At 34.3% G+C, this 14,058-nt stretch overlaps 1 protein-coding gene across 2 annotated transcripts; it reads right to left on the bottom strand.

Annotated features, from left to right (window-relative positions):
• Window positions 1-1,782: 1,782 nt before the first annotated feature.
• On the bottom strand, window positions 1,783-14,058 carry LOC110024875 (protein LST8 homolog). Of its 2 annotated transcripts, none has more exons than XM_020725060.1 (12): window positions 13,899-14,058; window positions 13,655-13,702; window positions 13,437-13,553; window positions 11,413-11,514; window positions 11,214-11,326; window positions 4,023-4,092; window positions 3,463-3,540; window positions 3,225-3,341; window positions 3,048-3,142; window positions 2,625-2,704; window positions 2,290-2,349; window positions 1,783-2,177 (listed from the first exon to the last, which is right to left on the bottom strand). In XM_020725060.1, the coding sequence occupies exons 3-12, from the start codon at window positions 13,542-13,544 to the stop codon at window positions 2,050-2,052; spliced, it is 951 nt and encodes a 316-aa protein (XP_020580719.1). In that variant the 5' UTR covers window positions 13,545-13,553; window positions 13,655-13,702; window positions 13,899-14,058; the 3' UTR covers window positions 1,783-2,049. The 2 variants fall into 2 exon arrangements, with proteins under 2 accessions (XP_020580719.1, XP_020580720.1); XM_020725061.1 differs by having other exon boundaries at window positions 13,437-13,544.

The raw sequence follows: 14,058 nt of genomic DNA, 5'->3' as shown, positions 1-14,058 counted from the left end.
ATTGGAATATTCGACTATATTACGAGAATATTTCATCTGTGTTATTTGTAAAATTGATGTGTTATTCGAGTATTATATGAAGTTATTCGATTATTTTACGGTGTTATTGGAATATTCTATCGCATTACTTAATTTGAGACTATATTATTCGGCATATTTCCCGTGTTATTTAAATTTTCACTATGTTATTGGAATAACACAATCCCAAATGATGTAATGCGAGGGAATATTTCAATAACACTTCACCTAAAATCAAGTAAAGTGATGGAATATTCCAATAACACCGTAAAATAATCGAATAATACCATATAATACTCAAATAACACATCATTTTTACAAATAATACAGATAAAATATTCCAATCCAAACGTAGCTCTACGTTTGGAGTCCTGATGTAATATTTTTCCTCAACTGTGACAACACGGGGTTAGATCATGACTATATATATATATATATATACACATATTTGCCGCAATGCCCAGAGGTACAATTTAATTTGATGTTAGCCTCAGTTTTGACAATTATAGTTAATAATTAATATACTCACAATGCCATATTAATATTGAAGGGTCATCATGGCTAACATAAAAATTAAGGTAATCACAACTGCTTTTCGAAAGTAAACCTAAAATGACATCTTAATTCTTTTTTGTGCATGATTATATGTCAACCCCAAAGAGTGTTTGCCACACTTTAAATAAATGCATATTAAAATTTGTTTTGAGGTTATTGTTATATGTCAGTGCATGATTATAAGTGTTTGTCACTTATTGAAAAGTGATTTGACATCATATTAAATAATTATGATGTCAAATGAAGCTTTAATATTTTCCACCAATCACTTTTTCAATGGCCACTAATGGTAACATTTCATGTTCATCAACGCCTATCAAGGTCTATAAACAAGCCGAGCTTGAGCGAGCACAAACTTGACTCATATTTGGCTATGTTCAGAATTAGCTCATGAAATTGCTCTTGAACAGCATGTTCATGCTCGCCTTGATTTACATATTTTTGTCATGTTCAACTCATTTTCAACTGAAAATTGATTCGTTTAAATTACTAACAAAAATAGATATAAATGTTAAATTCAAATCAGTACCATTTTTTTGCAGTAAAAAGTACAAAATCAATTTCCTTATTTTGAACTAAAACGCGCCGAATAAAATCATACAAAAAGTTATTCACTTTCGACTAGTTTATAATTCTAGCTTAAAAAATTGCTTAACGAGGCTTTGAGCACGATGCACTTCACAAACCAAACACGAGTTATTCATAAACGAGTTTAACAAGAATAAATTTTCCCTATCCCTCAACACTTATTTACAAGACAACCAATTATTTTCTTTTCTATCTATCATGTGAATGATCAAGCTACCTATCATCCATATCCCTCCAACCTCTACCGCAGAAAACAAAGGGCAATCAATTATGAGAAACAAAACATCAAGCTCATGCTTAAAATACAAAAAAATTTGACAAAAATACCATTTAATTCTTTTATATTTACATACTACTATCTAAATTTTAATTTTACATATATACCACTTATGTATGAAAAAGTGCATCACTCTTTAATTTTAAATTAACTGTTAGATATATATAAATACAAGAAATTTTGTGGTATGTTCGCAAATGCCCCTAAATATAATAAAGAACTATAAATTAAGATGCCAAGCTTATGCATTATGAAAGACTTAAAAACTAGAGTGAATACAATAATGTAAGTATATATTAATAAATAATACATTAGAATAAGTTAAAAGGCTAAACTATTATACGATTACCTATATGGTAGATATGTAAATAACATAAGTGATCCTATACCTCCTGTAACTCATAACTGATTCGCAACATTTTTACAAACAACCTGCAAATTACAAATCTAGACAAACAATAACAAGTGCTGGAACTTGAGCAAAAAGTTTCTATGCACATTCATGGACATCTTAACAAATTTTAGACCCAAAATCAACAACTGAGGAGAATCAGAACCTTTCTTCTCATACAAAAAGGCAGAAAATGAAATGGCCAGTATCTGAAGCAGACTCAGGAAGGAGAAGACTCTGCTCCATCATGGAGAGCGCAGCACACAACAGCCTTGTGGTGTCCTTGATACGTTTTTATGGCCTCTCCCGACGACATCGACCATAGTTTTGCAGTGCTATCAGATGATGCTACATGCAAAAAATGGAAATAAATAAATAGAAATGTTCCATGTGTTTATGAGCATAGTTTCCTGTATAAAAGAACATTTAAATTATGCAGATTCATATGGTTAGATCATACCAGTTATTAAGTATGCACCATCAACAGAAAATACACAATCCCAAACCCAGCGCTGATGTCCTGAAGATTTCAAATCTTGTTGTGAGAGTTTATTACTGGGGAAAGGGGTCTATTAAATCAGAGAAGTTTTTCGACAAGTTTAGGGGCTGTTTAGGATCACTTTTGATTTTTATTTATGTTTTCACTTAAAAATAAAATATGTTTAGTATATTATGTTATGAATATTTTTAAAAACAGACTAATTTGATTTTTAAAACAAAAATAAAAAATAAAAGTGATCCTTAACAAACCATTTGCATTCGGCTTGGTAAAACATCAAAGTGAGGTTTTGTTACCTGTCAATACTCTTTCCAAGGTAAATCCATCAACATTCCATATTTTAACTGTGTGATCTGAAGATGCTGTGGCAAGATATCTAGGACATAGTTCCAAGAATCATAAAATAAGTAAACAAACTTGGGCAAAACATAGAAAAATTTCAAGATTCTATTCAATAAGGTGCAACTCTGAATTTGAGTAGGTATGTAAAAATAGTCCTCTAACCGTTTACATGGGGTCAATTTAGTCTGAGAGTCTATGAATATGTTAAATTAGTCTCAATCGTTAAATTGGGGCTCAAATAATACTCCGTGGGATTGTTTCAGCTCTTATTTAAAGATTTTGGAGATTAAATTGACATGTTTATATACTCTGAGATTAAAATGACCCCCCCACAAGTTCGAATGCAAATATCGAAGGAGCACAGGATGTTGCACTACCTGTTCGGATCACAAAATTCAGGCGAAAGCAGGCATTTTAAAATGTAGCCATCATGTGCTTGCAACTTGTGAAGAGGTTCAAAATATGTCATTGTCTGCACAAGATAAAAACAGATAACACGGAACTAAGATGTTTTGAGGTTTTGATACAAATGCAAATTTCAAAATTTTTCTTACCTGCGTCCCCTTAAGTAGCCGCCAGACATAGCACGTTCCACGGTTATTGGCAGCAACAACCATGCTGCCATCCCACATTACTGTTAGAGACCTTACAGCTGTATCGACCTCAGGAACCTGTTACTCAGCACAATAAAGATGATTCAATTTTTATCATTTTATTTTCTAATAATTGGATACAGGTAAAGAAACTAGTATATCAACATCATGTGCCATATGACAAAAGGTAAATGCTTACTAGTTCACAGCTGCAAGAATTTGCAGTCAAATCCCACACACGTATATTTCCATTCTGATCTCCAGATATGAGTTCAGTCTGCGGCGAAAAATGCATTTTAGCGATCATCTAAAAGCTTTCTTCCTCGAGTAGTAAAGTGACAAAATAGTCCTCAGACTCTTTAAATTAAAGAAGAAAGGGGACTATTTTAACTCATATTAACAGATTCCGGGAGATAATTTAGCACTTTTATAGATTCTGGAACTATAATAACTCTTCGCAAAGAATCATGCGACTATTTTGGCACTTTTCTCCTTCAAGTGATCAAAGCTTTTCAGGTAGAAGACGACATCACTACAGAAGTTGTATCACATATCACTTTATATCTTTGAATGGTATATGTAAGTAAAAGAAATTAACAGCTGCCCAATCCTTTGCAAAGAATCAGATGTTAAGTAAAAGAAATTGTCTCTAAAAATATATATATATGTTAATCATAAGTTTAGGTATTAAAAGCTATGATCTTAATGCTCAGCTCAACAGCGCAGATTAAATTGTGGGATGAAATTCCAGAGTCCAACCTGATTTGGATGTAGAACCACTGTGTTAACAGCTGCCCGGCTCTCATACTCACGCTGACAAGTTGCTGCCCTGAAAAAACGGCACATCAAGTATCCAATTTTCATCTCAAGGTCCAGGAAAAACAAATAATAATTAAAAAAATAGAACTTTTAAAGGTACACCACTGGGAACATGTAAATTTAACTGCAGATTCCTAATTTTCGAAGTTATGACAATAACACCCTGATCTATATATGCCATCCACCAGCTCCCTGACTACACTTACATATTTAACACTTTTAGCAGGATTTTCATCACAATTTAACCTAAATCCAGCCAAACGTGAAGAATAACATATCTAAATCCGGTGCTCTGCTAAATCAAATTTTCTCTCCTTTGAGTCTACTTTTTTACATAAATTTGGATTTAGTAAATCCGACTACTAGTGGATTTAAAGGATATAACTTAGGAAGAAAGCACAATAAACCAATTTATTCCAAACACGTCAAACAAATATAATTGGATTTAACCTTAACTGAACCAAACACCATCCTAAATTTAAGAGCATCTTCATCTGATAAATCCGGATACCCGGATATACTAAATCCTATTTAACTTTAAAACCTGATTGCAGCCAAACACCCCCTTAGTCCTACACCATCTAAATTTTCCAAATGCAACAAAACTTGAGTTGGATAAAGATTTAGATGGTGTAACAGTGTAAAACCCCATAGTAATCATGCTAAGGTTCAGGATGAAACAACTATCATGTTGGCTCTCACTAAACCCTAGGCCCCGTTTCTACCTCTCCTACCAGCCACCCCACTCTATTATCAATGCTCCTCTTTCTAGCTCTAAGTTTCTTCAACCTTGCTCTCTTTTGCTCTTGATTTCCTCCCTCTCTCTATAATCCGCATCAAGATCATGTCAAGAAGGCCGTAGTAATCATGCTACGGTTCAGGACAAAACAACTATCATGTTGACTCTCACAATACCCTAGGCCCCATTTCTACATCTCCTACCAGTCACCCCACTCTCTATTATCAATGCTCCACTTTCTAGCTCTAAGTTTCTTCAACCTCTCTCTCTTTTGCTCTTGATTTCCTCCCTCTCTTTACTGCACAGCAAGACCATGCCAAGAAGGCTAAATCGATCCACATTGCTACATTAAGTAGTATCAGAGTCAAATTGTCACACGTATGGATGCAAGTTCCTCAAAAAAAGATTTCGCTCTGTAAAACCCCTCTTTCTATCTAATATAAAACTTTTCTATGTATCCTTTCCTTAAAGTGATCACCTTATGCATTCAAGAAACAGTTCGAACTCAAATCCTATCCTCATGTATAACAATTGAACATCCTAAAAACAACATCTACTTCTCAATTAAGAAAAAAAATTCTAGCTTTTCTTCCTAAATCTTCTCACAGAAGAGTTAGAGAGGGAGAAGAAACCAAAGCTAGAAAGAAAGAGAGAAAAACAATGCTTCTTAATCTTTTCTTAACAGTTGTAGTTTTAGAACATTCTTTTTATCACCAGCTCACAGATTTGAATACTTCAGTAAGATCCAGCAGAATGAAACCATTAAAATTCCACTGTACTCCAAGCCTTCAAACAAATTACACTAAAAGTTTATGAAACAGAACCAAGAAATCATAATGAAAGGTCAAAGATTTTTCCAGTGTATCCCTCTGTCACAAGAGGGAAAAACTTTGAGAAATTGTCAGATTCCATCAATCGTAACCAAATGGCCATGCTTGAACAACAAAAACAATCTCTCTACTAAGAAGGGTAAAGCTGCAAATGTTAATCTTTCCTTGGGATTCATACTGCCAGAAACCTTATGCACTGAGTACGCTCTTTCTCAAACTATTAAATGAATTTCTCAGAGGAAAATCTCCTGTTGTATTTTTGATTGAATAAAAGAGTCTATGTTGGCATTCAAGATGAAAATAAAAAGGAAGTAAATGAGGAGAATATCTGCACTTAAGGATATAAAAGCATATCTTCCTGACGAGATATTCACCTAATATAAAAACACTTACTAGTCTATCATATGTCAAATATATTTGTTAGCTCTAGCTATTACATAAACAAGAAAAAAACGGATGACAAAAGTTTTGGTAAAGATATTTGCGACTTATTTCAAACTAGAAATATAAAGAATAACAATCTTCATAAAAAGCATAACATCGCATATGTAACGATAATCAACTTTGATAAGTATATTTTGTAAAACTATGGTTGTTGGCAATCTAGATGGCAAAACAACAATCAAAGGACAATGGCAATGGTTGAGTAACCAAAAAGTCAAATTATTCTAAGATAATTTAGAAAATTTTTACCAATGTCATTCACATGCAGAGTTAACCATAGCTCTAAATGCAACCTTAACATTGTATTTGACCATAACAATGAGTTTATTACTTGTATGGATTATGAGATTATCTCCAACAAATACAGAATATTTTGTTGTGACTTATCATGTTCAACTAAACTAGCAAAGTCATCATCCATAAATGAATGTACATTCAAATGTTCAATCCTTTTCAAATAAATTTTGATATACTCGAAATTTATATGAAGCATCAATCTCCTTAATAACATTTTGTATTTTGGAACACTATTTATTTGAGATCAATATGAACAAGAGGTTTGGTAAATAAGCATATTGTCAAAACAAAATGTGTGAAATTAAGATTACATAAATTCTAAAGTATTATCAATACACACAGTTTTAATTAACAAAGAAAATTTATTATTTTTCCTTAATAAACATTTTGAGATATATGACCACTAATTGGCATTTGATCAAGTAACCATATAAAGATGTAATAAAAATTAAAGTCCAGTGTGTAAGAATGAGACAAGGAACATAAAGGTTGGAAGAAAAAGCTAACAAAAGTCAATGACTATTAGTAGAAGGAGAAAAATACAAACGATAGTTTTTATCAAACTCGTAGAGATAGCTTTAGTGGATTTAAAGAAAGAGGTAACATGAGACACTAAACTAGATGACTGAAAATATTAAATTAGACGATCACAAGTCTTCTTGGGAGAGATTAACCGGTTTAAAAAAAAGGTAAAAAGAGAAATATCAAGCTAGTCCCCACAAGTAAACACCAAGATCGAACCAGAGCAAGGAATACACAACCTAACCTATCTCCCTTCCTCCACACACCTCAAGTTCCCGTCATTATCACTGCAGCGTGAGGGAGAATCCCGCTCGTAGGATTCTTTAAGAAGGGCTTGTTATGGCAAAAAAGGTTAAGAGAGAAAAAGGGGTAAAGGAAGTACAGGGTAAGATGTAACTCATTGGATGGTTTATTGAAAGGGTCGAGGAGGCTCCACTCTTTTCTACATAGTATCAGAGCAAGTTACACTAGGTAATGGTCAGGTCACCAACTATTCCATACGGGATCTTGCGTCCTTCCCACCCCCACAAGTAAGCTCAATCTTCCATCCCTCTATCAAGTTCCTCATCTATCTCACAACCTCCTTTCAGTCGAAAAGCTTGCCCAAGAAAAAAAACTGCATTTTATCTTTTGATACTAAAAACTATTATATACAGGATCAAAAGACACAGAAATCATTATTTACAGGCCCAGTCGCCTGTATACAATTCAAGCTCTCCACACCTCCACATCCTCAATCAACTGCCATCAATGGCTTGGTCATCCTCACCATCGAACGCTATCTCTCATCTCTAGAGAATCCCCTCAACTATGCATCTCTACCTCTCCATCCACCATGCCCGACATGCCACTAGAACAAATGTCATAAATTAGCTTTTCCTACTAATAACACTTATAATACTTCTAGTGTCTTTTAGAACTTATTCATTTTGATGTTTGAGAACCCTTTCCCCTAATTTAAATCAATGGATATAGATATTACATATCATTTATAGATGTTTATTCTTGCTTATGTTGGATATTTCCCATGAACAACAAATCAGAGACCACCACACATTTCATTCATCTTCACCAGTATCTAATCAACAACTTATATAAAAAATTCAAAATCCTCCACAATGATAGGGGAGGAGAATACACCTCTCACCAACTAAAGATGACATAACACATCAATTTTCATGCCTATATACACCACAACAAAATGGCCTAGTGGAACGCAAACACAAACACATTATTGAAACAACAATAACTCTACTCAATGTGGCTAATCTATCTCAATCCTTCGAAATGGAAAAAATTCTAACCGCAATTCATCTCAACAACATTCTTCCCTCTAAAACAACTCACAATAATCCCCTCATGAACTCCTCTACAAACCTAAACCAATGTATGACTATCTCTGCACATTTGGATGTGCTTGCTTTCCTTAGCAGGAACCACAAATGACAAACAAATTTAAAATCAAAGGCCCCTGCACATTTATAGGATACAACCCTCAACACAAAGGATGCAAATGCTAGGACCCCTCCACAAACAAAACTATCATCTGCAGGCACGTCACCTTCGTTGAAACCACATTCCCATTTCAACAACCAAACCCACGACATCTAACTACAGAACACATTTCACCACAACCACCACCCTCCCTACTAGTTCCAACATCAACCTTAAACAGTCCCACCACCACTTTATCATCCCAGATACAAGAAACCTAAACCCAAAATAACCCACTGTCCGTAAATCTAACACCAACACAACAATCAACAACACATATTCCACTCAAAACACACACACAACTTCATTCAATGGTCACAAGAACAAAAACAAGAACCCTCAAACCTCAAAAAATCCTTAAACTCATCCACACAACAAATCCAATTGACCCCACTTCCAACTCCCAAGCAAGCAAGTTTCCTCACTGGCGTCAAGCGATGTCTACTGAGTTTTCAGCACTTCAACAACAGGGAACTTGGTCGTTGGTCCCACCACCCACAGATCATACTATTCTAGGCTACAAATGGACCCACAAAACCAAAAATTACTCAAACGACATCATTGCCAAATAAAAGACACGCCTAGTAGCTCAAGTGTGTTCACAAAGAACAGGAATAGACTACACCGAGACATTCACTCTAGTGGCAAAATTCCCAACATAACACATGCTGCTAGCCCTAACAGCCACACATAAATGGGAAGTTCGACAATTAGATGTGTCCAATGAATTTCTCCATGGCAAGCTCGAAGATAAACAGCATCCTAAACCTTGAGTCAATGGCATCCTTATTTAAACCAAACAACACATTAAAGTAGTCCTCCTAGTTTTTGTCGATGGCATCCTTATCACAGGTAACTCACCAACTCCCATCGCATCTCTAATTCAGAAATTAAGCAACCATTTGCACATCAAACAACTTGGACCCATATCCCAATTTTTAGGACTCCAAGTCCATCACACACCCATTGGATACTTCCTCGAACAAAGTAAATATATATCAGATATCCTCCACGGCACATGAATGGCTGACTCCAAGTCTGTTGTTACTCCACTCCCCTCATCTAGACACACAACCATTGACACCACCCTCCACACAGACCCACAACATTTTCGTCAAACCATTGGCTCTCTACAATATCTCATAGTCGCACGCCCAGACATCACTTGCACAGTAAACTTCCTCAGCCAACACATACATCAATTCCAAGCTCACCACAACTAACTCCTCAAACGTCTCCTGCGCTACCTCAACGACACCCACCATCACTGAGTACCAATACCTCAGGGGACCTAACACTCAGAGCTTACTTAAATGCAGATTGGGCCACCAATCTAGATGATTGAAGATCTATCACAAGATTCTGTATTTTTCTAGGCCCGAACCTTATTTCCTGGTCCACAATGAACAACCAATCGTCACAACATCATCTGCCAAAGCAGAATGCAGAGCCCTGGCCTAAATTACAATCGACATCCTCTAGCTAAGTCGCTTGCTAAAAGAACTAACAATCTTCAAGCCTCCACCAACATCACCATACAACGACAACATCTCAACCAAACACTGACACACAACCCAGCCACAGAACCAAACATATCAAGGTGAACCACCACTTCATAAGGGATCACATTGAAAATGTATTTTGCAAGAGCATAACAAACAATATGATGAAAGTAAAATAAAAATGACTCTAATAAAATATATATATAGATAAAAGATTTCATAATTCTATTTGATACACTTATTGAGATTTGGAGAGTTATGGAGATATTGCAATGATTTGGTTAACAAATCATTTCAACATAAATTTTACAACAAAGAATTAGAGGATCAGTATTTTAGAACAAAAATAATTCTCCAAATTGTATCAAATATATAACAAGTTTTCTATTCTAATGACAAATAAAAAAAAATTGTGTAAAACATAGGAGTTAAAACTTATGAGACATACAATAAAGCTAGTGGAGAAAGTAATGAAATAAAAACTTAGAAATTGCATTAATTTTGGCGAACTAATTTAGTTTCAAACCAAATCTACAAGGAAATAGATTTATGTACTGAAAAAAAAAACGGAGAAATAAAAAAAAAAAAAAAACAAAGAAATGATCTTCATATGATTTTAAAAGATCTCGATTTTTATTGATTTGGAGGTAAGAATATGGTTAAGTAGAATAGAAGTCCATAATGATTTTGCGAAAAATAAACTCACCAACTCAGACAGCCCTCAATAAGAAGTGCAAAATTGTCAAGTCCTAGGGAGTGAGCAAGGAGTGCAAGACTGTGAGAAGATATGCAGGTTAGAGCAGGGAGTGAGCACACAAACGAGAACAAAAGTGAGCACGCAAGTGTAAGGAAAGGGTAGGTGTGCAGTGAGTGCAGACATGAATGCGGGAACAGTGAGGGTGTAGCTAAAGGCATGGAAAGAGTACCAGCAGAGTGGGCGTGTCAGCACGAGCAAGGGATTACAGGCATGCAAGTGGGTAAGCGGCATGCCTGAGGAAAGCAGATATAGATATAACAATGTTGGTGAAGGGGGGAGTTGACCAGGGTAAGATCAACCTTGCTTTAATACCATGTTTGAGAAAGCATTTCTTGTTCTAATATTGACCGAATATAAGAGCCCGTATATAAGCATATGATAAATATAGGGAAAAAAACAAATAAAGAGAATATCTACGATTATGAGAATATAAATGCATACATTTATAATAAAAATATTCTACAAAAATAAAACTTTCTAATATATATTCTCTAATATACCAACAAATAACCTGACTTCCCCATTATAGCAATAACATCATAATACCTTAAATCCCATATTTTAACAGTGCCATCTTCAGAGCCTGAATACATCCAATTGCCATCACATTGAAATCCAACTGCCATGACATTATTACTATGTGAATCATAGCTCAAAACCTGGCAACATAAACCAAAGAAGGCAATTGTAAAAACTATTAGGATCTATCAAGAAGAAAATAAAAATGAATAAAAAATGGACATACTGGCTGAGGAGTGTTTGAGTTGACATCAAAAAGTCGAATGTGGGGATTTCCAGCAGCGGCCAAGAATCGCTTATCTGGGGTAATCTCAAGCCGATTGACTTGCTGCAACAATCATATTGACTATTTGGTTATATAAAAAATTTAATTTCAAGAAATAAAAGCAATAGCTCCAAAAACAAAAAAAATGCTTATAAAAGTAATCGCTTTGTCACTTTTTAAGCAATAAAAGGGAAGAATGACACCTCAAGTTCATGACATTGATTTGAATAAACATAAATTTTAATGCTAAAGACATCAAAAACTAAAATGCAAAACTCTTGTTCATATGCTTGGCACTTGCATTTATAATTAAAAATGATATTGTGTCTATTGTCATCATAAAAAAAATTGCAACTCTGATTAATCCTAGAATCACTATGCTATGAATACCATGTATTTGAACATTTTAACTCTACATCTCACAAATAGCCCGACAATATTTAGAAGATTTTCCTGCTATCAACACATATCAATTTGATAGCGAGATACACAGTAAAATGCCAAGTCTAAACATATGGTTCATGACCACAACAAATAAACATATGCAACACAACATAATATTAAGTTAATCTCGAACTCCATAAATTATGAGTTTGAAAGAAAACCTTTATGATTATATTTACTTGAGACGTCACAATACAGAGGACCATAAATTTCTCACTCAATTGTGAGCAAGGAAAGTAATTTAGTTGAATTTCAAAGTTAATAAACTTTCAAATGGTAGTATATTTTCCAAAATGCATCATAAAATTCTAAATTTAAATAGAAATTTCAATAACCACACGATTAGCATCAAATGACACACTATTAATAATAAAAAATACATAAATGGCACATTTCATTCCCCTATCACCTCAACTACTCAAAACAATGTGATAATTAATCGAAGAGCTAAAGGCGCTTTCACATATACTAAGCATGGCCATTCAACCAATGCAAGATAAGAAAAAAAAAATCAAATGATTGGAACAAAAACAAAATGTTAGTACAATCAACAAGTAATAGACAAACATGGAGGCATCAACAATAATTGCTCATATATTTGCAAAACTAACTAACATGGATACAATTGAAGAAGAACAAAACCTCGTTTAAAATTACATAAAGCATCATTACTTGTAGCATCAATTTTGTTTAAGTTATAGAAGATGCAAACTACGCAAACACCCATATATTTAGTAAATGGAGATGTACACTTGGGAAAAATGGATGAAAGAAACAATACCCCAAAATAGGTATTGAAAAATGGTTCAATGTGCTATCTTAATGCTCTAGGGTAAGACGAAATAAGTTCTAGTCAACTTCTCTAAGTTGAAGGGGTTAGAAAGGTTGAATTTTATTTTCTCATGGGAAACAAAAACACAAGGGTTTGTTTCATTAGATGGCACAGCTATGGAAGGTCAAGTTATTAGAAGAATTTAGTTGTTAGCTTTTCTAAGACCTTTAAAGAATACTTCTATAAATGAATTTTAGATTAAAATTTTACAACAACTAGGTATTGTCAAATATTTTAACATCTAGATGTTAAACTATTTGATAAGAAAGAAAAAACTCATCGCAAAAAATTAAACTCAAAATCATATTTCATCCTTATAGTCAGTATTACATTGTTTAAATAATATAGCATTAAATCAAACACACTACATTTGTTAGATAGCAGCACTACCATTTATATAACACTGTTGTTTACATAGCATTGAATCTAACAACCCCTAAGAATTTCATGGACACAGTACCTAATGAGCAAAAAAAAAAAAAAAAAAGGAAAAACTATTAAAGTAACAAATTGTAAACTAGAAAGAGAGTATTTATTGATCTTTTATGAAAAGATTTTCATTTTTCAATAAAAAAGTAAAACTAAAGACTTGCTAACAAAAAAAAATGTGACTGGTATAAAATGAGTTCCCAAAAAAATAAAAAAGATGCCATTTTTTCCCAAAGACAACAAAAATAGAATCAGAAACCAACAAAAGATAAAAACTCACAGAATCAGGATATTGCAGGGTACGGTAGCATCTCCCACTCTTGGCCTCCCAGAACCTAATGGTGTGATCATAGCCAGCTGTAGCCAGAATCACAGAGGGCTGGCTCATCTTCAACCCCTTGAAACAATGCGTAAGGAGGAGAAGAAAAGAATAAATACATATGCCTATAAATCAACCTCATTTCCAGCCAGAACAGACAAACACTAGATCCCATTTACCTTCAAAAGCGCAAGAGAACACAGGCGAACCGCATTAGCCCCAAAACACTGCATTATGCGATTAAATTAATTAGAAATGAACAATAAATAAAAACAATTAAAAAAAATCTAATTTTTTTCATCCTTCGAAAGAAAAAATCAACGCAAATCTGCCTGAGAGAAGGTCGGATATCACCAAAAAGCATAAGGAGAAAGCTGATAAAATTGTTTGAGCAGCATGCGAATCAAAGATTCGGTCCTATACCTCAGTTCTCAGAGTTCGCCGGAATCCGGCCGGTGATTAACGGAGATAATAGGTAGCTCTCCATCTCTTGCGGGGTCTCTGCAATTCTATTCGCGTTCAAGGTTTTGGTCAAGGCGGATGGAGGCGACGAAACACGAATAGACGATTAACCCAAACAGCA

The sequence above is a fragment of the Phalaenopsis equestris genome, unplaced genomic scaffold (assembly GCF_001263595.1).
Source record: "Phalaenopsis equestris unplaced genomic scaffold, ASM126359v1 Scaffold000277, whole genome shotgun sequence".
NCBI lineage: Eukaryota > Viridiplantae > Streptophyta > Magnoliopsida > Asparagales > Orchidaceae > Phalaenopsis > Phalaenopsis equestris.
This window is presented reverse-complemented; position numbering and strand designations above follow the sequence as displayed.

Bases quoted from the DNA above. Each gene is read 5' to 3' on its own strand.
- LOC110024875 (XM_020725060.1), bottom strand. From the start codon at position 13,544: ATGAGCCAGCCCTCTGTGATTCTGGCTACAGCTGGCTATGATCACACC. The intron at 11,515-13,436 runs GTGAGTTTTTAT...TGATTGTTGCAG, and splicing joins CCCTGCAATATCCTGATTCT to CAAGTCAATCGGCTTGAGAT. The intron at 4,093-11,213 runs GTATTATGATGT...CCGTTTTTTCAG, and splicing joins GTTAAAATATGGGATTTAAG to GGCAGCAACTTGTCAGCGTG.